The sequence below is a fragment of the Sphaerodactylus townsendi genome, linkage group LG03 (genome assembly GCF_021028975.2).
Source record: "Sphaerodactylus townsendi isolate TG3544 linkage group LG03, MPM_Stown_v2.3, whole genome shotgun sequence".
Taxonomy (NCBI): domain Eukaryota; kingdom Metazoa; phylum Chordata; class Lepidosauria; order Squamata; family Sphaerodactylidae; genus Sphaerodactylus; species Sphaerodactylus townsendi.
The window spans coordinates 145092786-145118035 of NC_059427.1; the positions used below are offsets into that span (position 1 = coordinate 145092786).

Here is a 25250-nt window from a genome sequence, read left to right on the forward strand (position 1 = left end):
AAGCTTTTGAGTTCCCGAGAGGAAAATCTCTACTGGCTTCGCTCCTACCGGCTGCTAATGCAGTTGGGCTCCAATTTCCAGGAAAGCCCTTTTGAGATCGAGAGGGCCCCACAATTCTCTTGCATACACCTCCTTCTCCTTTTGAAATGGAGATTGGATGGGAGAACTTTCCGCAGAGTGTGCTCCTTGGGGGTCCCGGGTCTCACTGACTCCTTACTGATGCCCCAGATCCGCCCTCTGGGGCAGCTGCTTTGCACGAGTGGGTGCCTGTTGGATAATAATGCGTGGCTCTTTGGTTCTGTCTGCTTCCTGTTGATCTTCTTTGAGCTTCAGACGGAATCTTCCGAAGCCGCGTCTTCCAAACTGCGCCGGTTTGGCGGTGGATTTTGTTTTTAATTTATTCCTTTTCTTCCCAGGCTTACAATGCGAAAACAAAAAGCTTTGAAGACCCTCCGTATCACGCCCGAAGTTCTGGAAACAAAGGGAAGGGAAAAGGCAAAGGAAAAGGTGGGCCGCATTAGAAAGATTTTTAAGTGCATCTTCAGTTTCTTTCCTTTCTTTCTCCCAGCCCCCAAAGGCTGTTTTTGAGCACAGCACTCATTTGGGAGACAAAAAGTGAGGATGTGTCCTTTCTGCTCTGAGGAAAATTCAAGGCTCTGCTTATTCACCACCGTTTTCTTCAAGAATAGCTGACTTCTTTCAACCAAAGCGGAAGAGGGTTCTTTCTGGGTTTTTTTGCATACTAGTTTTTCTGGTTTAAAATATTTTTATTCCATTTTTCACCCATTTAGGGTCCCCAAGGCCGCAAACACAAAAGAACCATAAAACATTTGAATAATTAAAAACACATTTTAAGTCATAAAATAACTCAGTCAAGCAATGCAAACAAACAGCAGCAAAACCAGAAAGGAGAGCCAGAAACACTTCCTGGGGCTGTCCCAAACAAAACAAAAAACCTTTCCTCTGCTGGTGGAAGACCGTGATAGAGGGAGACAGACGGATCTCCCTGCAGAGGGAGTTCCAAAGTTTTGGTGCCACAACCAAGAAGGCCCTTTTTCGGGTTGCCTCCCACGTAGCCTCATTTGGCCGGGGCAACCGAAGCAGGGCCTCCAAAGATGACCATAGTGTACTGGTCGGCTTCTGTGGAAGAAGTTCACTTTTCGTAAGTCACTTTCACAGTTGCATGCATTGCTTTTCATAATCCTAATGTTGCCAGCCAGCGCTGAAGGGGAGAAGAGAAACAGCACTACACAAGACGTACCATTTTTTGGTTGAATTCGAGTCATGCAGCAAAAGGTCATGCTCAGTGATTATTAGGGGGCTACATTATAAATAGGGAAGCTGAGAGACAGAGATGGCCTCTAGCCACCAAACTGGCTCAGAGGAGAGGGAGAAGAATGTTCCCAAGTAGAAACAGGAAATTGATCCTGAAAATATCAGTCTAAGGACAGACGAGAGATGAATGCAAAAAGGATGGCAGCCTCGCAGCTCTATCTGGCTGACCACTTGCCAGCCCCTCTGGGGTCTCATTTCGTTGATACGCCAGACATTGCAAAGTCCAACATCATTCTTGAAGGGCTGCGTTGTCTGTCCTCCCATCATGCTGAATTTGTTCATGTCCCATTCTGCCTTCCGTTTTGCATCTCCAGCGTGGAAGAGGAGCACTTTTAACCTCCGAGGCTGCTGTCTCAGCTTTTCATTGTGTTCGGGTTTTTGGGCCTCCCCTAGTGGAGTAGCTGCTTTGTCCTTGGGCTGACCGTGATAGTTTTGCCGCCAGGCTGAGTTGTTTGCATCGCTGGCGGGCTTATGACTGGCTTTCCTTCTTTCGCGGTGTGGAGTCAACTTTGAACCATTCTCTCGCTACAGAGGCGGTGTAAAAATGTATTAAATCAATCAACTCCTCTTGGTCTGGTGCAGGCAAAAGCAAAGCGAAATCTTCCGGAGCGTCTGAGCCCAGCGAAATCGAAGCTCCTGAAATGAAACCCCTGAAGTTGCGCACGCTGGATGTTTTCTCTGGCTGTGGAGGCTTGTCGGAAGGGTTTCATCAAGCAGGCAAGGCCATTCGGAATATTAGCGGGGGGAGAACGGCAGGGCTGGCGGTCGCTGCAAGCTTGCGATAACCACAGAGGGAGAATATCTGCTTGCAGCATAAAGGGGAAACAGTGGTACTTTTCCCCTCTTGGGTTTGGGAAAGGCTTTTCCTATTTATTTATTAGGCTGGATTATTGCAACCTCCTGGCTGGATTGTTGCAACTCGCTCTACGCAGGCCTTCCCTTGCGTCTGATTCGGAAATTAAAATTGGTCCAGAATGCGGCGGCACGTCTGCTCACAGGAGGTGCCGCTAGAGACCATATTTCACCTGTGTTGTGCCGTCTGCACTGGTTACCGATTGAATTCCGAATCGTTTTCAAGGTGCTGGTTTTGACCTTTAAGGCCTTGCGCGGCCTGGGACCTCCGTACCTACGGGACCGCTCTTTTGCCCCACATGTCCCAAAATCCGGCCTCTGGCGGCTCAGCAGAGGCAAATTTGCGCTGGTGATCCCTTGGCCCCTCAATGATGCGGCTGGCCTCCCACCCGGGCCAGAGCTTTTTCCATAACCTGCACCTGGTGGAACGCTTCTCACCTCCAGCGCTACAGCTGGGCCCTGGGCGGGATCTTTAATGAATTTCTCAGGGCCTCGCAAGATCTGGAGCTGTTCCTTTAATCGGGCTTTTGGGGAGTCCGTCCGCTGATGCCCCCTCCTCCTCCTTTCATCATAACATCTGTGGACCACTGTCGTTCCCTCTCTCTCCCCTTCCCTCCCCCCTTTTTTGTTAGGGGATTTCTAGTAGGACGCCATCAGTATATTTGATTAGGATGCTGCATTTTAATGGGGTTGATTTTAACATATAGAGCCATATTTAATGATTATTTACTGATTTTATCTGTGCTCTATCTATTTGTTTTGTTCACCGCCCTGAGCCCTTCGGGGAGGGCGGTTTATAAATACAATAAATAATAATTATTATTATTTACTTGCTTCTTTTTCATTCGCGGGGGCTTACGTCAATCTCCTCTCCCCTGTTTTATCCTCGCAACAACCCTGTGAGGTCGGTGAGGCTGAAAGTACATGACTAGCCCAAGATTAGCCTGCAGGCTGCTGTGGCAGGGTCAGAGGCGTAGCTGGGCCAGAGTGCGCCCGGTGCGCACTCTGGCTTTTTCGCGCGCCCCCTCCCACTCCCACTCCCACTTACTTTAGAAAACAGAGCAGTCTGGAGAACAGGCCTTCCTGTTCTGGTGGGAACTACATTTCCCAGGGTCTCTTGGGAAATGTAGTTCCCACCGGAACAGGAAGGCCTGTTCTCCAGCCTGCTCTGTTTTCTAAAGTAAGTGGGGGGGGGGCGCCGCAGTGTAAAGGGGGAGGGGCCGGGGGGATTTTGCGCCCCCCCCCCACGTGACCCAAATTCGTGCGCCCGGTGCGTCACGCACCCCCATCCCCTGGGAGCTTTGCTGCTGGGCAGGGTCAGGATTTGAGCCTGGGTCTTCCAGCTCCGCGCTCGACTCTCTAACGGTTACGCCACGCTGGCTTCCCCCATAAAGCCGCTGCTTGCTCTCTCGTCCCCTCCCCGACCACAGAAGTCTCTGACACGTCGTGGGCCGTGGAGATGTGGGAGCCAGCGGCGCAGGCCTTCCGCCTGAACAACCCCGGCACGACGGTGTTCACGGAGGACTGCAATGTCCTGCTGAAGCTGGTGATGTCGGGGGAGAAGACCAACTCTCTGGGCCAGAAGCTCCCACAGAAGGGCGACGTCGAGCTGCTGTGCGGGGGTCCCCCTTGCCAGGGCTTCAGCGGCATGAACCGCTTCAATTCCCGGACCTACTCGAAGTTCAAGAACTCCCTGGTGGTCTCCTTTCTCAGGTGAGCGCGATCCACGTTCTTTCTCTCGTCGTCAAGCTGTGTGAGGGACTGGGCTCAGCGGCAGAGCCCCTGCTGGATGTTCCAAAGGTCGCAGTTTGTTTGTTTTTTTTGTTTTTTTTAATTAAATTTTTAATCTTTATTGAAAAACTTTTAAAAGAAGTTACACAAAGGAAAAGGAGAGAGCGATAAGTCGATAGGTAGTAAATGATACTAACATTAATAATAATTCATTATATCATGTTCCAGCTATTATTTACAAGACAATACCTATGTTAAATCAATTTCTTTAACTTATTATCTTTCAGCTTTGAATGCTGAAAAAGAAAGAGGGAGGGGGATAAGTTTCTGGAGAAAGATAAAGAGTTGAAGTAAAAGACGAGGGGAAAATTTTGATGACTTCTCCTTCAACCTTGGGTCTATCGTTTATCTTACACTTCAAAAAGCTAACTGCCTTTCAGCATTCTCTTACATGATTATTACATGTCTTACTTTTTCAGTCTATTCTAAGTTTTAACATAACGTTAGTGAGTCAAATGGAAACATAAGAAAAAAGAGTTAATCCTCATCTTTATACCACTTAATGTTAAGTTACTTTTAGATTTCAATTCATTAATCATATAAGAGAGCTTTAAATCATATTAAACAATATCATCACATTCATATTTTATGCTGTCAGTCTAGTTTTTAGTAGTCAACTGGAAAGTTTACGACTTGCAGTTCTTTTGCGATATATGTTGTCCACAGCTGCCAAAGGTCGCAGTTTCAACCCGCTGCATCTCCAGTTAAAAGGATCGAATAGCAGGGGAATGTGAAAGACTTCCACCTGAGACCCTGGAGAGCAGCTTCCAGTCTGAGTAGGCAGTGCTGACCTTGATGGAGCGATGGTCTGATTTTGTATAAGGCAGCTTCCTGGGTAGCTGGACTCTCTGCTTTGCAGACAGAAGGTCCCAGGCTCGATCCCCAGCATCTCCAGTTAGAGCAGACCTGGGCATTATACGGCCCGGGGGCCACATCCGGCCCGCCGGATGACCCTGACTGGCCCCCCTGCCTTGCTGGGGAGCGAGGCACCTTTGAAAGCCCCGCAGAAGCCGGTTGCCTTGGCTGCTGGCTTCTGTGGGGCTTTCAAAAACGCCTCGCCCCCCTGCCTTTTGGCCCGGCCCTCCACAATATTTTCTGTTTCTTATGCGGCCCCATGGAAAAAATAATTGCCCACCCCATAGTTAGAGGGACCAGGTAGTAAGTGATGTGAAAGACCCTCCACCTGAGACTCCAGAGGGGCTCTGGCAGTCTGAGTAGACCAGGGGTCTGCAACCTGCGGCTCTCCAGATGTTCATGGGCTACAAATCCCATCAATTGGCCATGCTGGCAGGGTCTGATGGGAATTGTAGTCCATGAACATCTGGAGAGCCGCAGGTTGCAGACCTCTGGAGTAGACAATACTGGCACTGAGGGACCGAGGGTTTGATTCAGTACAAGGCATTTGGGAATGGACTGTGGCTCAGTGGAAGAGCCTCTGCTTGGCTTACAGAAGGTCCCATATTCTGTCTGTCTGCAAGCCAGTGTGGCATAGTGGTTAAGAGCAGTGGACTCTAATCTGGAGAACCGGGTTCGATTCCCCACTCCTCCGCATGAGTAGCAGACTTTTAGCTGGTGAACTGGATTTGTTTCCCCGCTCCAACATTCCTGCTCGGGGACAAACTAGTCACAGTTCTTCAGAATTCTCTTAGTCCCACTCTAGCCTCTCGAGTAGGAGCCGTGGTGGCTGAGCCTTTATAATCTCCAGATGTCCAATTGGCCAATTGGACTACAATTCCCATCAGCCCCTGCCAGCATGGCCAGAGGTGGCCAAGTGCTGGCAGGCTGAACAACGGGAATTGTAGTCCATAACATCTGGAGTGCCAAAGGTTCGCCACCATTGACATAAGGTGTCTGTTCTGGGGAAAGGAAGAGAAAGGAGTTTGTAAGCTGTTTTACAGGAGAGAAAGGCAGGGTATAGTGGTGTATAAATCTATGAGACTGAAGATGTCCCAGTTTGTTGATCAAATGCAGGGCCAAAACAGATGTTTCGACTGATCAAGTAGTTTTATTATTTTTACATTTTGTGGGTACATCAATTTATCGATCTGCTGATATGGTTATTTATTTTTAGTCAAAAGATCTGCAGGAGCGGGGAGGCCATGGGCAATAGAAAGGAGACAGTAGGACAAGAAGCAGGAAGTGGTCAGCAACGGGGAAGAGGGGGAAGTGTGCAAAGCAGCGCGAAGGAGTGGGGCGGGGGGGGGGTGTAAGAGGTCCAGGGCAAAGCTGCACCCACTGGAAAATCTGTCTCGCTCTGGCAGCAGTGCAAAATTAAAATCGTGCTATCAGTGAGTCTGCTTGCTGTGGAGAGAGTGGAAAGTGAAAGCAGGGTCCATTCAAGAAATCTTGCCACAGCGGACATTTGCCTCCACCACGCAGCAAACACCTTGTTCATAATCGGCCAAAGATTTGGAAGTGGTCATACGGTCCAATGCAGGATCAGTCTGAAGCATGCCTGAGTGGTTTCCAAAGTGGGCGGTACTGCTCCTTGGGGGCTGTGGGATTACCCAGGGTGGTACTAAGAAGCAAGGGGGCAGCAGGGGGCTGCTGGAGGTGAACCCCTTCATTTGTGTTGCTCACTTATTCAAACAGGTCAAGCTTGGGAACCAGGCTGGCAAATCTGGTGGCAACTATCAGAATTTTTTTCCCCTGACTTTGAAAAGCTGGTATCACTGGGTCAAGTTCATCGGTTTTGCTGAATAAATTAAACTAAAAAGTTTTAATTGGATTTCACATAAATATGCAATTAACCGTTTCTGTTTTTAATTTAATTGCCATTCTCTTCCATAGCGACTCATGTAAACCACTACTTTGAATAAGGCTTTTTATCGGGTGGGGTAGGGAGTCACTGGGATGAGTTTATGGAACGAAGGGGGCAGTACCCCCACCCCAAAAAAATTGGGAACCACTGGTCTAACCACTTCTTGAAGACTGGATTGGATTGGGGTGTGGGAAGGGATTGCGAGGCTTGGTCTGGACCCTCTGTTTAAAATATGGGGGGAAATCTGCTGCTGGTGGAAAAACAGTCCACACCTGATACCAATCCCCCCCCCTCCCCAAATATTGTTTTCCAGCTACTGCGACTACTACAGGCCAAGGTTCTTCTTGCTCGAGAACGTAAGGAACTTTGTTTCCTTCCGGCGCTCCATGGTGCTGAAGCTGACCCTGCGGTGCCTCGTCCGGATGGGATATCAATGCACTTTCGGAGTGCTGCAGGTACCCTGCTCAGGAAGCATCTCTGCTGGAGGAAAGCTCAGTTGGGGATTGGGGGCCGGGGAGGGGGGGCAAAACCCTATTGCCGTGGTGACGAACCTTTGGCACTCCAGATGTTATGGACTACAATTCCCATCAGCCCCATGCCAGCATGGCCAATTGGCAGGGGCTGATGGGAATTGTAGTCCATAACATCTGGAGTGCCAAAGGTTCGCCACCACTGCCCTAGCCTTTTCATTAGAAGAGAGGGAAGGCATCATGACATAGCTGGGTCTTATCAGATCTCAGAAGCTAAACATGGTTGGCCCTGATCAGTACATGGAGGGAAAAGCACCAAGGTAGGCTGGACATAGCAAAGCTAGACTTAGAAGTATCCTAAATAAATAAATAGTGCTGTCAGCGGACCTTAAAGGGGGTTTGACAAATTTGCGGAAAAGATCTTAGCAGTAGTAGCTGCAAAGAGGAACCTCCATGGATGGAAGCAGTACACTCAGGTCTCAAAGCCGTTGCAATACTGGGGAGGTTAGTGCAACAAAGGACGTTCAATGGCCGCTAGAGACTCTGCAATTGAATGCTATCCAAAATACTGTGAAATGGTTAAACTCGAGATGCTCTGAGATCACAATATTTTGAGCCTGCAAAGAAACTACGAGGTCAGGCATCACTTGGAGCCAACTAGCTCGATACTTTTCATTTCAGACCTGAGAATCTGCAGCACACCATACGTTTGTGTCTCAGGTATTTCCGGGTAGCAGTAGTACTGAAAGGCCAAAGTGTTACAGCGGAGATTGAGAGACAGGGCCCAAACATATCTGGACATTGTACTGAAGCTGTCCCAGTGGAAACTGAGATATAAATCCCACATATCTGTAGGTTGTTTTGAGACTGTCAAAGTGTTACAGTGGAAACTGAGGAGAGGACCCACGTAACTGTATTTTGTTCTGAAACTTCAGAGGACTGTATTGTGTATATACCCTGTTTCCCCGAAAATAAGACATCCCCTGAGAATAAGACGTAGTAGAGGTTTTGCTGAAGTGCTAAATATAAAACATCCCCCGAAAGTAAGACGTAGCAGAGTTTTTGTTTGGAAGCATGCCCGTCGAACAGAACACCGGAGCATGCAGCTGTGGGGCGGAAAAATAAGTCATCCCCTGAAAATAAGACTGCGCATCCTTGGGAGCAAAAATTAATATAAGACACTGTCTTATTTTCGGAGAAACACGGCAGTAGTAAAGTATTCTAAGTTTTGGCAAGACATTCAGTCCTGTGACTGCCAGCCTTCGTTGGTGCAAATTGCTCTAGCTTGGGAATGAGGAAATGGCAGACCCTTCTCCCTTTTCCCCAGCTGCCTGCTCCATCTGGCCCAGCATGTGGAGAGGCTAGAAATCTGAGTGGGCTTGGCCAAGCCTGGCTGGGGGGCAGCAGCAACTCTGAACCAGACAGCGTGGTGTAGTGGCAAGAGTGTCAGACTAGGACTGTGGTGGCGAACCTTTGGCACTCCAGATGTTATGGACTACAATTCCCATCAGCCCCTGCCAGCATGGCCAATTGGCCATGCTGGCAGGGGCTGATGGGAATTGTAGTCCATAACATCTGGAGTGCCAAAGGTTCGCCACCACTGGACTAGGATGTGGGAGGCCCAGATTCAAATCTCCACTTGTGCCATGGATTCTATATTGGGCCAGTCACACTCTCGTAGCCTAACCTACCTCGCAGGGTTGTGGTGAAGATAAAGCAGAGCGCAAGAGACTGCGGGAAGTTGCTTTGGGTCCCCAATGACGAGAAAGGCAAGGCAGCTATGAAGTGAATAAATAAAAGAATTAGCTGACATTCTGGCCCGTGTAGCTCTTCATTCTTTCGCTCCCAAGGCTCAAGCTGCGTCTGTGACAATCTCGTCCCGTTGGGTTTCATCAAGTACGCCAAATTTACAATTGAAGGTTTTCTTGGCTTGCCTTGTTTTTCAGTGGTAAATGGACACTAGTATCACTTGTAACAAACTTCACTGGGCCATGTAGCAAAAGCACAGCATTCAAAATGGGGAACTCTTCAGAGGAATTCAGTGTGGCGTTTTGCCTCAAGGTAACTCATGTGTCTGTGTCCCCCTTCCAGGCCCTGTCCAGTGCAATGGGTGAAAGCCCCAGACACGCCCGTGAGAGAGCCATTGTTTTACGTGCAGCTCCATGGCTGAGAAACTTCCCCATGTTCCCGAGGCCCCCCTGCATGTGTTCCTCGCCTCCCTCGGCCTGCCAGCTCAGTGTGGTGGGTGGACGACAAGAAATTTGTTAGCAAATATTACCAGGTAGAAATACTCAGTAGTCAAGTGATTTTTGCTGGTTTTGGTCCTTTTATAGAATGTAGCTGTGTTTTGCTGATGTTTTAGTTGATACTAAGCATTTGCATTGACATCATAAATATATTGAAACTCAGCCAAAGGTGGGGAAAAGTGGTGGGCTAATAAATGTTTTAAATAAATAAAGAGTTGCCTCCCAAACAGAGGAGGGGCTGGAAGGGCCAAGGGGGCACCCTCGCTTTCTTTTTCTAGCGAGCACTGACAGATTTTTATTTATTCATTTTGCTTTATTTACCTTTCTCCCCAGTTACAGTTCCAAAGCTGCCCAAGTGCCATTTTGCTTAATCCTCCTCCTTTTTGTGTGGAAGTCCTCCCAACAACCCTGTGATGTAGGTTTAACTGAGAGTATGTGACTGGCCCCAGCTCATTATGTGAGCGTCCATAGCAAAGTGGGGATTTGCTTGGGGCTCCAAGATCCTAGCCCCCGTGCTGTAACAGCTACACCAGGCTGCACACTGGCTGAAATCCTAAATTCACTCCCTAGGAATCGAGTCCCTTTGAGCTTTGTAGAGCTCTGGCTTCCCTGAATAAATGTCCCCAGGATTGTGGGAAATGTGTGTCACTTCTTCAAGTTTATGTCTGTCACCCTGTGGATGCAAGAACCTTGGAGGTGTACTAGGTCACTGCTAAGAAGTGTGCTGCGGTGTCTCCCCTCTGTTTGTTTCTATTCCTGCGGAATGGAAGCTTTCATCCAGGATCCCACCCAAACGACGGAGAGGTTCAGAGGAACTACCTGGCCCAGCCTCTCATCAGGCCAAGTATCTGAGTTAAATGTCAGCCAGGAGAGCAGCTGCCCTCCCCGGTTAAGTCTTTAAAAGGGGGCAGCTGTTTTTCCTTAGCTGGTTGAGGAGACTGTGCTCGGTTGGATTGCGGCTCGGAACTTGTGGCTAGCTCAGGGAACTTTTCCCAAAGTTTAGATTAGAGTCATTAGCTCCCTTGGAGACAAATAAGATTTTCAGGGCATAAGCTTTCGAGAGTCAGAGCTCCCTTGGTCAGATACCTGACAAAGAGAGCTTCTGGAGTTCTCACATATCTAGACCTGAAGACCTCGACGAAGGGAGCTTTGAATCTCAAAAGTCTCTGCCCCTAAAGTCTCATTGGCCTCTAAGGTGCTACTGGACACAAGTCTCACCCTTCCACGGTCGACCAGCACAGCTAACCTCTGAAACTGTCCCCACAATCAAGGTATGAGTCCAGTAGCACCTTCCAGGCCAACAATAATTTCAAAGTATAAGCTTTTGAGATATCTGACAAAGGGAGATTTGACTCTTGAAAGCTCATACCCCAAAAATCTTGTGGTTCTCTAAAGTGCTGCTGGACTCAAATCTAGACCTTTGGAAGGAGACTTAAGGTGGCTTACAAACTCCTTTTCCCTTCCTCTCCCCACAACAGGCACCTTGTGAGCTAGGTGGGGCTGAGAGAGCTCTGAAGAACTATAACTAGCCCAAGATCAGCCAGCAGGCTTCATATGCAGGAGCAGGGCAACAAATCCAGTCCACCAGATAAGAGTCCGCTTCTCATGTGGAGGAGTGGGGAATCGAACCCGGTTTCCAGATTAGAGTCTGTCCCTCTTAAGGGTACCCATGCTGGCCTGCAGCTAGATTCCAGTCCAGTAACACCTCAGAAGTCAACATGGTTTTCAGGGTATGAGCTTTTATGAATCAAAGCTTCTTTTATGAGATACAATTTATTTTTATTATATTTGTACCTCTCCCCCTGCCCCTTCATTTCATAAAATACAATAAATACAGTAAGTCTAAAAATTTTACATCAGAAGAACTGTTTGGATTTGTATCCTGCTTTTCTCAGAGGGAGGCCAAAAATTGGTGGAAATAGTTGCTACCTCTCAACCATCAGCCGGGCAGAACAGCTTCATCTTCGTATGAACCTGCAGAATCGCCTACCTCCCCTGTATCTCTCGGATCTCATCTGCTAGGTCATTCCACCAGGTTGGGGGCAGGGCTGAAACACTCTAGCTGAGGTCAGCTGGATCTGTTTCGGGCCTCTCCGTGGCCACCCCTGACTGACCTCACCTTCTGATATTGTGGAGCAGCAGTGGTGTAGTGGTTAAGAGCAGGTGCACTCTAATCTGGAGGACCAGGTTTGATTCCCCGCTCTGCCACTTGAGCTGTGGAGGCTTATCTGGGGAACTAGATTAGCCTGTGCACTCCAACACACGCCAGCTGGGTGACCTTGGGCTTGCCACAGTTCTTCAGAGCTCTCTCAGCCCCACCCACCTCACAGGGTGTTTGGTGTGTGTGTGTGGGGGGGGAGATTGTAAGCCCCTTTGAGTCTCCTTACAGGAAAGGGCGGGGTATAAATCCAAATTATTATTATTCTTGTGGGCCATATTCTTCAGCAGAGAAGTAGCCAGCTAGGAAATCACTTCTTTTGTTCTGCTCTAGGACCTATTCAGGCCCATTCCGGACCATCACAGTCCGAGACACCATGTCTGATCTTCCTGAGATCCGGAATGGGGCCTCAGCACTTGAGATTTCCTACAATGGGGAGCCGCAGTCCTGGTTCCAGAGGCAAATCCGTGGCTCCCAATATCAGCCCATCCTCAGGGATCACATCTGTAAGGTGAGGGACTTTCTAAACTCTGTTATTTGGCGAAAGGGTGGAGGCAATTACAGCTGGGGCCGTGATGCTGAAAGTTTCCAGTAATATGGCTACGAGAGTGACCCTTTTGACTTAAAGCACCATCCGGTAGCTTCCACTCGTGCCCAAGAGAGTTTCTAGTCCTCCTTTCTTTTTTTTTCTTTGTCCTTTGTTGGCATACTACACAATAGACAAGATCAAAATTAAAACTCACAGAAGTCTACTTTCTAGCTTAAAGAACTTAGCAACCATAACCGCAATCTCTCGAGTAAGTTCACATAACAAAAATTGGATAATAACTATTCTTCTGGTGGTTGTGGTGGGTTTTCCCGGCTGTGTGGCCTTGGTCTGGTATACTATTCTTATTTGTGAGATCTTTTCGAATGAAGTAAGGGAAGGAGAAAATTATTGTATGACATTGCATGCAACTGGCAATCCAGTTCCTTATGTTCCTGATGAAAGAAGAGCTGTGCTGTTCCAAGAATTGAGTCTTCTTGGTACAGAAAAACCTACCTTTATTTTTTTTAAAAAAAAAACCATGGAGCTCACTGTAAACTCACTTCAGTAATATCCGTGTGAAGCAGGGGAGTGCAGGGAACCCAGGCTCGAGGAGTCAAAGATGCAGCTCTTCTGCTCCTTGCACCTCGCGTCTAATGCAGCCGAGTCAGCTGGCCCCATCCTCTTGCCCACCCTGCAGGCCCAGCAGGGCGTGGCGCACCAACTGCTCAAGAGTCGGGCTTTGGAGGCTGCGCCGCTTTGGCTTGCCATATTTTCGGCCCCGTTGAGCTGGGCGGGTGCTTCCTCAGCTGGCTGGCGCAGGCTAAGCCAGCTGGTCTTCATCTACTGCCCACCCTGCAGGCAGCAGGCGTGGACGATCCATATGCGGTTCTCAGAATGAGTGGAGTAAAAGGTAAAAAAACACAATATATACAGTGTTATCTTTGTTTTAAATGTCAAAAATTATTTGCGGCTCCAAGTGTTTTCTTTTCCCGTGGAAAACGGGTCCAAATGGCTCTTTGAGTGTTAAAGGTTCCCTACCCCTGGTGTAAAGTCTTCAAGCTGCTTATCTGTTTATTAAAACATTCATATCTCACCTTTCATTGTGGTCCACTTATTGTGAGCTGTATTGTGAGCTGTATCTAGCTCACAATAAGAGCTAGATATATTATCAGTTAAAAGCCAAAAATAAGATAGCCAGCCCCAAGATCTCTCGCCCTTTAAAAGATGCCTTAAAAGGCCTGCCAAACAGGCAGGCTGGCAGCGCCTTCCAAAGGTTTCCACAGAGGGCCACCCACTCAGCTTTTTAGAGAGCACCTCAAACAAAGCCAGAGTAGGAAGGCCCTGGCTTCGGTTGATGCCAAATGGGCCACCCAAAGAAGAAGAGGTTGGGTTTATACCCCCGCTTTCTCTCCTGTAAGTAGACTCAGAAGGGCTTACAATCTCCTTTCCCTTCCTCCCCTCCCCCCCACAACAAACACCCTGTGAGGTGGGTGGGGCTGAGAGAGCTGCGAAGAACTGTGACTAGCCCAAGGACACCCTGCTGTCGCGTGTTGGAGTGCACAAGCTAATCTGGTCCCCCATGTAAAGTCTCCACAGCTCAAGTGGCAGAGCGGGGAATCAAACCTGGTTCTCCAGCTTAGAGTGCACCTGCTCTTAACCACTACGCCACACTGGCTCTCTTAGGTGGTGGGTTAGCCAATAGGAAACTGCCTGATGACCATAGTTCGCACACAGTGATGTATGGAAGGAGGCAGTCCTTCAGGCGTCATAAAACAGCATGCTGCTGTTTTCCAGACAGTGTTAAAATGGCTTACAGGGCACCTTCACAACTAAGTCACTGACACTCGGGCAAGAAAAATGCCATTCACTTAAGAAAAAGAGTGTTCAGAGTCCTCAACTCAGATCAAAGTTAGAGTAGGGAATCCTGGCAGCCAGATAAATTCAGGAATAACTACAATTCCCTATCCAGTTTTTCTATCAAAGCATGCCAATTGGCCATGCTGGTAGGGGCTGATGGGAATTGTAGTTCCTGAACATCTGGAGAGCCGCAGGTTCCCTACCCCTGAGCTAGAGGATCTTCAAGGGCAGTCGTGCCAGACTGCTTTAATCGCCCACCCCAGCAAAGTTAGAGGAGAAACTTGGGAATTTTCCGTTCCAAAGAACTTTTTTGAAACATGCAGATGATTCAGTGGAGCTTTTACTCCTATGATTTATTTTTCTTGCTGGCATCCAAGCCCTGTTCTCCAGTTGCATAGGGGGATTTTTTTGCCCCTGTGATGGTGGACAGTGCTGCCAACGCGCAGCTGATCTAGAAGAGACCCTGTGAGGTTTTCAAGGCAAGGGATGGGCAGAAGTGGTTTGCTGTTGCCTGCCACTGCGTAGCCCAGACCTGGGCATTATACGGCCCGGGGGCCACATCCGGCCCGCTGGATGACCCTGACTGGCCCTTATGACAGACTCTGGCCCTCCAGGCCCTAGGGGACCTGTTTAGAACCGGCGCTGCTCACGTTAACCCTCCCCCCCTTCCTCCCTCGAGCCTTGGCTTCTGGGCGATCCTTTGAAAGTCTCCGCGAGAAGCCAGTTGCCTTGGCTGCCTGCTTCAAGGGGCTTCTCAAAAAAGTGCCAGCTCGATGAAAAGTAGGTCAAGGGACTTAAGTCTACCCACTTGCTTGCTTTGTCAAGCAGTGGACAACTATGCGAGAATATGAGGTTAAGCCTGTGATTCTTTGGTGCCAAATAGTGTTGTGTATGCAGAACTGTTGCCACCTGATTCCAAGTTGATCTGTGCACCTGTCTGTCACTTATCAGCCCTATTATGCAGAATTGAGGTTCAGCTCCTCTTTGGCCCGCCTCCACAATATTTTCTCTCTTTCTTATAAACGCCCCATGGAAAAATAATTGCCCACCCCTGGCGTAGCATCTTTGGAAGTCACTGGTGATCCCCCATCCCAGTACTAACCAGGGCTGACCCTGCTCAGCTACCGAGATCCAATGAGATCAGGCTGCAATGGGGTGGAAGGGTGGCTTTTGTATCTTGAGTGTTGGCAGCTGACATCCCTGGTAGAGGAGGCTGCAGTAACTACTGCCTTCGTCTTCCTAGGACATGAGCGCGCTGGTAGCTGCCCGGATGAGACACATCCCACTAGCTCCGGGCTCGGATTGGCGTGACTTGCCCAACATTGAGGGTGCTGCTCTATCGGATGGGCAATACACTAATTCGGAAAGGCTGCCTTACACGCACCATGATAAGAAGAACGGGCGGAGCAACATGGGAGCCATGCGAGGCGTCTGTTCCTGCGCCGAAGGTACAAGGTTTTCCTGGGACCCGTTCTGATCAGAGGCTGGGTGGATGGTCCCTCTAACCTGGTCCTGAGGAACTCAATATTTGTGAGTGTCTGGCTCATGTTTGTTTCCAGTCAGCTGACTGGAGTATCGCTACCACACACGGGACTTTGCGCTGCTTTCCTGATGCAAGTCCGGGGTCCCCAACCTGTTTCTACGCAGTGGCGTAGGAGGTTAAGAGCTCATGTATCTAATCTGGAGGAACCGGGTTTGATTCCCCACTCTGCCGCCTGAGCTGTGGAGGCTTATCTGGGGAATTCAATTAGCCTATACACTCCCACACACGCCAGCTGGGTGACCTGGGGCTAGTCACAGCTTCTCGGAGCTCTCTCAGCCCCACCCACCTCACAGGGTGTTTGTTGTGGGGGGGGAAGGGCAAGGAGATTGTCAGCCCCTTTGAGTCTCCTGCAGGAGAGAAAGGGGGGATATAAATCCAAACTCTTCTTCTTCTTCTGGATTCTGACAAGAGGTGGTGGGCGCAACCACAACATGGATACAAATGGGAAGCAGAGCAACACACGCCCAGGCACATTTAGAAGAAGCCCAAGGTGTAATTTTTTTTTTAAAAAAAAGGGAAAAGAGGAGTGAGAGAGAGTCAAGCCAATACTGTAGTGGCAGCTGCCGCTTTTAATTTTGCGCAGCTAATGAGATCTCCAATGGGTGTTGTGGGTTTTCTGGTCCACACAACCTGGAAAACCCACAACACCCCGTTGATTTTGGCCGTGAAAGCCTTTGACGAGACACAGATCTCCAGTCGCCTGTCAGAAGCCTTGCTGGGCAGGGCCCCTCCGCCCACTCCCTATACATTCTTGACACAAAGAAGAGTGTTGGGGAGCGCCCTGGCACCCAGAGGCGCCACGTTGGGGACCCCTGCTCCAAGGCTTCTTGTCGCTTTGAAGCAGCTTGCAGGGAGCATCAGGGAGATCAGGGCAAGCGGACTTCCACCTTTTCTTCCTCAGCCATTCATCTGCTTGAAAATCTCACCCGTGGTGGTCACTCCATGTCGTTGGATTACCTCACTCTAGACTCCATTCTGAACCCCTTCCCTGCAATGGCGTGAGCAGCATCCAGCGGGCAAAGTTTTATGAGTTCTGCTCTGCTTCCCAGGCAAGCCTTGTGACCCGGCCGACCGGCAGTTCAACACCCTGATCCCTTGGTGCCTTCCCCACACTGGGAACCGGCACAATCACTGGGCCGGCTTGTACGGCCGGCTCGAGTGGGACGGCTTCTTCAGCACAACAGTCACCAACCCTGAACCGATGGGCAAGCAGGTAAGAAAACCGCCCAAGAGCAGGATACCAAGGGCAGTGCGGCTACTGTTTGGCGAACCAATTAAAGAAACGCGGTCATTTATCCAGGGATGGATAGAGGGAAAGAAAGATAATTAAGCGTCCTGGTTGCATGGCTGTCTGGAGGACCAAAGAGTGTGAGAATTGCATTCTGGGTGTCCAAACCCAGAAACAGCACTAGCCAGAGAGGAAGTACCTACATAAAGTTGCCAGCTTCAGGTTGGGAATTCTTGGAGATTTTATGCATCTATCATTCATTCATTCATTCATTCATTCATTCATTCATTCATTCATTCATTGAATTTATACCCCACCCATCCCCAAAGGGCTCAGGGCAGCTGTACAACAATAAAACAGGATACAGTTAAAATAGCAATAAATATTCAAAATACAACTAATTCAGCAATATCATTCATGATGGGGACTTAACTCAACTATCCCCTGGGGGGCCAATAACAATCGATGTTAGCCCGGCCGGCCCCTGGTGGTAGAGCTCCATCTTGCAGGCCATGCAAAAAGAATTCAGATCCCACAGGGCCCATTCCACCAGGTGGGGGCCAGGACCGAAAAGCCCCTGGCCCTCGTCGAGGCCAGCTGGGCATTCTTCAGGCTGGGGGTTACCAGCAGGTTCTCCGAAGAAGAAGGGAGGGAGCTTATTGGGCGAAACGGGGAAAGGCGGTCCCTAAGGTATGTGAGTCCAAGACTGCTAATAGCCTTGAGTGTGGATTCTGGAGAGTGCGGGCAAGGGACCTCAGTGGGGTATAATGCCTAGTGCCCACCCTCCAGATCAGCCATTTTGCCAGGGAAATTAGTCTCTCCAATCTGAAGATCTGTCAGAATCCCAAAAACACACACAAACTCTTGTTGAAGAACAGCAGCTTTAATGGTTCGGGGATCTTCCCTGGCCAAAGCCAAGACTGAGAAAAGCCCGCTCAAACTCCAATCGTTAAAACAACTGGCAGCCCCCCCCGCACCCCCCAGCCTGGGAAAGCATGCCTAAAAGTAAGCGTAAGGAGATAACAGAAGATAGGCAGGCAATGACCTTGGACACCACCTGGTGCTACTCCACATTCTACAGCAACAGTGAAAAGACAGTTAGAAATGCAGTTAACCCCTACCAACCTCCCCCCAGTGCAATGAAACAGCAGCATAAGCAAAACCCCAAAATACAGGCCTCCTGACAAGATCGGTTTGAGGTCCAGGTACACACGAAGCTGTCTTGTACGGAATCCTTTCTTTGGTCCATCAGGGTCAGAACTGTCTACTCTGACTGGCAGCCTCTGTCCAGGGTCTCAGGCAGGCAGAGGCCTTTCCCATCACCTGCTCCCTGGTCGTTTTTATAACCGGAGATGGTGGGGAGTTGAACCTGGGACCAGCACGGCGTAGTGGTTAAGAGCAGGTGCACTCTAATCTGGAGAACTGGGCTTGATTCCCCGCTCTGCACACTTGAGCTTATCTGGTGAACTAGATTAGGTTGGGCACTCCAACACAGCTGGGTGACCTTGGGCTAGTCACAGTTCTTTGGAACTCTCTCAGCCCCACCTACCTCACAGGGTGTTTGTTGTGAGGGGGGAAGGGCAAGGAGATTGTCAGCCCCTTTGAGTCTCCTGCAGGAGAGAAGGGAGGGGGGATATAAATCCAAACTCTTCCTTCTGCATGCCCAGAAGATGTTCTACAGCCAGCATGATATAAGAGCAGGTTGACTCTAATCTGGAGAACCAGGTTCAATTCCCTGCTCCTCCACAGGAGCAGCAGACTCTTATCTGGTGAACCAGATTTGTTTCCATGCTCCCTGGAGATATTAAGGTGCGAACTGCTTTTGAAATTCAGTCTTCCTCTGGTGTAGAAGGAATACACCACCCCATTCTGGCAGAAAGAACTCTCTTCAGCCAAACCATGGCCACCAGTTCGGCCGTGGTGGAATAGCTGGACATGGCTACTCTGCCATTAACTGTCTTCTCTTTTGCAGGGCCGCGTGCTTCACCCCGAACAGCATCGAGTCGTGAGCGTCCGTGAGTGTGCTCGGTCGCAGGGATTCCCGGATACCTACAGGCTGTTTGGAAACGTACTCGACAAGCACAGACAGGTAGGGTTATACTGCAGGGGTCTGTAACCTGCGGCTGTCCAGATGTTCATGGACTACAATTCCCATCAGCATAGCTGACAGGGGCTGATGGGAATTGTAGTCCATGAACATCTGGACAGCCACAGGTTTCAGACCCCTGGGTTATAGCCTCCTCTGCCCCACGTTCTTTTCAGACGATCCTGTCACTGACTCTGGAAATCCGTTGATGTGATACAGAGAGCAGCATGTGCTGGATTCGCAAGCCAGCCTTCTGTAGTTTCAGATATCCATCGTCCTAGTACATTGCTTATTAGACGTCTCATCCTATTGGTTGCATCGATTTACATTGTGTCATCTGCCTTGAGCCTCAGTGCAAATGGAAGGCTGTAGAGCAGGGGTAGGGAACCTGCGGCTCTCCAGATGTTCAGGAACTACAATTCCCATCAGCCCCTGCCAGCATGGCCAATTGGCCAATGCTGACAGGGGCTGATGGGAATTGTAGTTCCTGAACATCTGGAGAGCCGCAGGTTCCCTACCCCTGCTGTAGAGGAATTGAAGAAGAAGAGTTTGGATTTATATCCCCCCTTTCTCTCCTGTGGGAAACTCAAAGGGGCTTACAACCTCCTTTCCCTTCCCCCCTCATAACAAATACCCTGTGAGGTAAGTGGGGCTGAGAGAGCTCAGAAGAACTGTGACTAGCCCAAGGTCCCCCAACTGGCATGTGTTGGGAGTGTACAGGCTAATCTGAATTCCCCAGAAAAGCCTCCATAGTTCAAGCGGCAGAGCTGGGAATCAAACCCGGTTCCTCCAGATTAGAGTACACCTGCTTTTAACCACTACGCCACTGCTGCTCCTTAGCCTTACAGGGCAGACACAGTCACTTTGTGCGTCCCCGGAAAGGCATGCCGAGAGGAACGGCATGTAGCTGAACCCACTGAAAAGCCAGTGTGAGCGTTCCCAGAATGTTTGATCTGGTTGGAATTTGGGGGAATATTAATTTACTCCATTTATCCCCCGCCTGTCTCCACAATGGGGACCCAAAGTTGCTTCCATCCTTTCCCATTCCTCCGTTTTCTCCTTACAACAATAATTACAGTACAGTCCTATTAACCTGTGCAGGGGCTGGCTGGGGTTCCATAGTAGAAACATAGAGCTGGGAGGGACCTCAATGGTCATCTAGTCCAGCCCCCTGCACAACACAGGAAATTCACAACCACCACCACGCCATGTCTTTGCGGCCCCTGTGTTAGGTCTCGGACCATAAGCCAATAAACAGACTCTGGATTCTTGATCAGTTGTGTTTATTGAAAGGCAGCGAGGTACCTAGCTTGAGAAAGCCAGTTCTCCTTGACCTGGCTTTCTTGGGTTCCTTTATCCTAGCCCAGCTTCTCCCTCCCGCTTTCCCAGAGAAAGTATGAAAAGATTTGTTTGGAGGCTTAGGCGCCTCTCAGGCTGTGATGGGGATAGATGCAGCCACCGCCTGCCATCTACTTGCCAGCACTGGCCACAGGGACACATGCTGTTTCCCCGAGCCAGAGAGGCTCCTCAGAGTCATTTGCCTAGTTATCTACAATCCGTGTCAAAGCTGTAAACATCAGAGGAAAGGAAGAGAGAAAAGCATTATTTTTAGTTTTCGTTTAAGTCACTCACAGCCTGATATCATCAGCCTTTTCTGGAGCTGTAGGCTCAAGGCCGTTGTAGTACAATTCTAGCCCATTTGTGTTTCTCTGGGCCTAAAGCAGGGTGTTAGGAGGGGAGCCTGGCATATGTCACCTGACTGCAGCCTTTCATGTAACCTGTCTGATATGCACCTTGATTGACATGTAAAGGGCCTTTCTCTCTTCCTTTCCTCTGATGTTTACAGCTTATTTTTAGTTTTCGTTTAAGTCACTCACAGCCTGATATCATCAGCCTTTTCTGGAGCTGTAGGCTCAAGGCCGTTGTAGTACAATTCTAGCCCATTTGTGTTTCTCTGGGCCTAAAGCAGGGTGTTAGGAGGGGAGCCTGGCATATGTCACCTGACTGCAGCCTTTCATGTAACCTGTCTGATATGCACCTTGATTGACATGTAAAGGGCCTTTTATCACTGCAGATCTATTAACCAAAGCAACGCAGGCTAAATACGTTAACACAAAAACCATATACTTAACATTAGCAAAACATGGTCCACCCACCCCCCACCCGGACAGAAGCAAGAGGCCAGCTGATTGGGTAATGTCTGCCCCACTTCAAACAGGGCAGCAGGCAATGGGATTTAAATCCAGTAGTACCTTACAGACAGTGGTGGGATTCAGCAGGTTCACACCACTTCGGCAGAACCAATTGTTAAAATGGTTCTTGGAAACAACCAGTTGTTAAATTATTTGAATCCCACCACTGGCAGTAGGTAATAATGCTGAACATGCCCCGAAACAAAGACTCTCTGGCCAGTTCTCATTGAAGTCGTGGGAACCTTGCTGTGCGTCATCGGACAATGGCGTAGGAGGTTAGCGTAGTGGCATAGGAGGTTAAGAGCACGTGTATCTAATCTGGAGGAACCTGGTTTGATTCCCCGCTCCGCTGCCTGAGCTGGGGAATTCAGATTAGCCTGTACACTCCCACACACGCCAGCTGGGTGACCTTGGGCTAGTCACAGCTTCTAGGAGCTCTCTCAGCCCCACCTACCTCACAGGGTGTTTGTTGTGAGGGGGGAAGGGCAAGGAGATTGTAAACCCCTTTGAGTCTCCTACAGGAGAGAAAGGGGGGATATAAATCCAAACTCCTCTTCTTCTTTTAACCCTTGCCTCTTTTTCCTCCTGCCCTGATTTTCTGTTCTTGCAGGTGGGTAACGCAGTGCCTCCGCCTCTGGCAAAAGCCATCGGACTCGAGATCAAAGCGTGTGTGTTGGCCAAAATGAAAGAGGAAGCTGCAGGTATGTTCCGGACTCTCATCTTCGGGCGCTGCATTCCTCACAGCTTGAGTAGATGGCCCTCTGTCTCCCCCTCCTGATTCCTGACGTGAGGCGTGCAATTTGGAGCAGGCCATACCCTATTTAATGCGAGGGGATGGATGTTTTTTTTTTAGTGAGTCACTATCTGTTACGTCTTAATGGCTAAATCAGCTGGCCTCATGGCATAATCTCACTTTCCAGGAAGGGCTTAGACCCGGGGTCTTCGACATGTTTGAGCACCTTTGGAATCCTGGTTAGGGTAATGGGCACGATCACAGAATGGCTGTTGCAGGTGGGGAGGGGGGCAACCACCTCACACCCGCCCACCCTGGAAGAGGGAGGGAGGGGCTGTCATTTGGTCATGGCCTACCATGCGGGGGACGATTTGGGAGGGGAAGGGTTGGGGGGGTCATCTGAGCTCTTGGGCCACACCACCCGGGAGGGAGCAGGGCGACTCTGGACTACAATTCCCATCAGCTCCTGCTAGCATGGCCAATTGGCCATGCTGGCAGGGGCTGATGGGAATTGTAGTCCATAACATCTGGAGTGCCAAAGGTTCGCCACCACTGAGGGAGAGGTTAGAAAGGGGGGAAGGGGGCTGTCATCTAGTTGTGGCCCACCCACCCTGAGGGGGAGGGGAGGGAAGAGGGAGGTGTTTGAATCTGATAGACACCTATGTGCTTATTGTTCTCCACCTCATTCCAAAGGCATATTATTGTTTTTGATTTTTTTGCATTTGATTCAAGCAGTCCTAAATTGTGATTTTAAAAACTTTGGTTTCACGTTTTATGTACTCTGTTTTTGTGTACTTTATTAATATTGTAAGCTGTCCTATAAGGAAAAAAGATAGACAATAAATAATTTAAATGAGAGTCCAGCGTGGTGTAGTGGTTGATAGCAGGTGGGTTCTAATCTGGAGAACCAGGCTTGATTCCCCACTCCTCCACCTGAGTGGCAGAGGCTTATCTGGTGAACCAGGTGTGTTTCCGCACTCCTACATTCCTGCTGGGTGACCTTGGGCCAGTCCCAGTTCTTTGGAACTCTATCAGCCCCACCTGCCTCACCAGATGTCTGTTGTGGGAAGAGAAGGGAAATGAATTTGTAAACCACCTTGAGTCTCCTTACAGGAGAGAAAGGTGGGGTATAAATCCAAGCTTTTCTTCTTGAATAAAAACAGGGACTTAAATAAAGAGACAGTAATACCCTTCCAGAATTTATATCACTGCTCATCTTTCTCTTCCTCTGCAGAGTCTATCAAACAGGAAAAGATGGAAATTTTGGATTAAATCCCTCTCCTCCAAGTTCCAGCACCCGAACACCCAAACATGCACTGATTGTTTTAATTCTTGGTCATTGTTTCTGGGTTTATTTTTTTTTTCTTCCTTCTGGACTCTAAAAGATGTTGGGCAGGGGGGAAGGGGTATGTTTCTTTTCAATTTGTCTCTGTTCAGCCTGTATCTGTGAGCAGTGTCTGTCTGTTTTGAAGCTGTTTTGATGTTCCAGGTTATCAACGCAAGACCATTCCCAGGCGATCAACTGTACAGTGCCTGCCGCTTCATGCGTGTGTGTATGTGTGTTTGTGTGCGTGTGTGTGCGCGTTTGGGAGAGGGAAGGGTTAAGTACGATGTTTTTATTATGCATTATATTGAAAAATTAATCCACCACTTTATATAAGTGGAATACTTTATGTAGTTTTTATATGTTGTAATATTTCTTCAAATAAATCGCTCCTATAAATTATGCCAAGGGGCATTCTTGACTTCCTGCCTGTGAATGAGTCTGTTGCGCTCACATTTGCCTGTGATCCGTATAGGACTGAAAGCCTCTTGTTGAGTCTGGCCATTTGGTCTATCACAGGGGTAGGGAACCTTTAACACTCAAAGAGCCATTTGGACCCGTTTTCCACGGGAAAAGAAAACACTTGGAGCCGCAAATAATTTTTGACATTTAAAATAAAGATAACACTGTATATATTGGGTTTTTTTACCTTTTACTCCACTCATTCTGAGAAGCGCATGGATGCGCCCACCCTGCTGCCTGCAGGGCGGGCAAGGATGAAGCCGGCGGCTCGGGCTCGACGTCCACCAGGAAAGCGCCCGCCCCGTCCTAACGGGGCGGGCGAGAGGGGAAGCCCGTGGCGCGGCCCAGCCATCCGCGGGCAGTTGGTGCTCCCGCCCTGCTGCCTGCAGGGCAGGCAAGGATGAAGCCGGCAGCTCGGCTCATGGAGCCGCAGTCCAAGGGCAGAAGAGCTGCATGCAGCTCTCAAGCCGCAGGTTCCCTACCCCTGGTCTATCAGGATTGGTATTGTCTGCTCAACTGGAAGCAGCTCTGCAGGGCTCAGGCTGAGGGTTTTCTCATCAATTACCGCCTGAGTTTTTTAACTGGAAATCCCAGGGACTAAGTCTGGACCATTTTGCATGCCAGACACGTTTTACCACTAATCCACGGCCACCCTGTATTCATGACTTTACATTCCCGTCCCTTGACGTTATGCTAAGTCACGGCAGAGTACAGCCATCAGAGAACCAGCTGAGATGGTTTTGTTTGGTATTTCTACACTGGGCGTCCTCAGTCTTTTTGATCCTGCAGGTACCTTTGGAGTACTGATGCAGGGTGGTGGGCACAGCGACAAAATGGCTGCCATAGTGGGTGGAACCGGCCACAAATGCTGCATCTTACCCTGAAGATCCTGGCAAGCAATATCTGCGCAGTCAATCAGATCTTCGGAAGCCTGGTTGAGCTTTGTTGGACAAAAACATTTCCTGGCTCTGCACCCTTTCTGAAAACACTTGGGTGCTAGCAGGCACCATAGCACCCATGGGCACCCTGTTGGGGACCCATGCTCTAAAGTTAAAGCAAAATCCTGCATAAAACAGGGTGCTCAAAATCCTCTGGTGGGGTGTTCCATCAGCCCGCTCACTAACTGGGGCAAGGAACTCTACTGATGAGTATTTCTGGCTGCAGGGAGGTTCTTTTTCAATATGTAAAAGAACATTAAAATATTACAGAAATCCAGCATGGCTTTTGGCAGTGCTGATCCAGTTTATTCCAGCATAAACTATTATCCGTCAGACACCTGGCTTTGCCAAAGGCTTCTGGAAAATTATGCCGGAATACATCTTGTTGGTTTTAAAGCAGGGTTTTCGACCTCATTTGTTACAAGGGCTGAATATGACATGAATGTGACTGGGCCGAGCCTGCCAGGGGCAGGGGGTGCTGCAATAATTGGAAAACCTCTAGCAGGCTCGCAAGCCCAGATCTGTACTGGGGGTGGGGGGGGCACCTTTGTTGTCAAGTCCACAGCAGGCGTGCCGACCCTGATCGGGGCTGGGTGTGTGTGGCTTGCTCAGTGGCTGGCCAGTCCAGGCACTGACCCCTTCCCCGCTCCCAATCTGGCCTGGTGGCTACCAGGTGCCCACAGGGGGGGTAGGGTGACTGCCTGGATGGGTGAAGGTTTGAACTGGCGAGGCACCCACCCCATCC

The 25250-nt window shown here is 49.4% G+C and overlaps 1 protein-coding gene across 1 annotated transcript in view; it reads left to right on the forward strand.

Moving 5' to 3' along the window:
* The window catches only part of DNMT1 (DNA methyltransferase 1), an 81723-nt gene extending 58197 nt beyond the window's left edge, over positions 1 to 23526 (forward strand). The window contains exons 24-34 of the mRNA XM_048487463.1: positions 417 to 507; positions 1918 to 2052; positions 3618 to 3900; positions 7053 to 7281; positions 9345 to 9490; positions 11947 to 12124; positions 15243 to 15447; positions 16592 to 16755; positions 18743 to 18859; positions 21659 to 21749; positions 23016 to 23526. Coding sequence (XP_048343420.1) covers positions 417 to 507; positions 1918 to 2052; positions 3618 to 3900; positions 7053 to 7281; positions 9345 to 9490; positions 11947 to 12124; positions 15243 to 15447; positions 16592 to 16755; positions 18743 to 18859; positions 21659 to 21749; positions 23016 to 23053 — 1677 coding nt within the window. The 3' untranslated portion in view covers positions 23054 to 23526. The remainder of the gene's footprint in view (positions 1 to 416; positions 508 to 1917; positions 2053 to 3617; positions 3901 to 7052; positions 7282 to 9344; positions 9491 to 11946; positions 12125 to 15242; positions 15448 to 16591; positions 16756 to 18742; positions 18860 to 21658; positions 21750 to 23015) is intronic.
* Positions 23527 to 25250: the final 1724 nt, after the last annotated feature.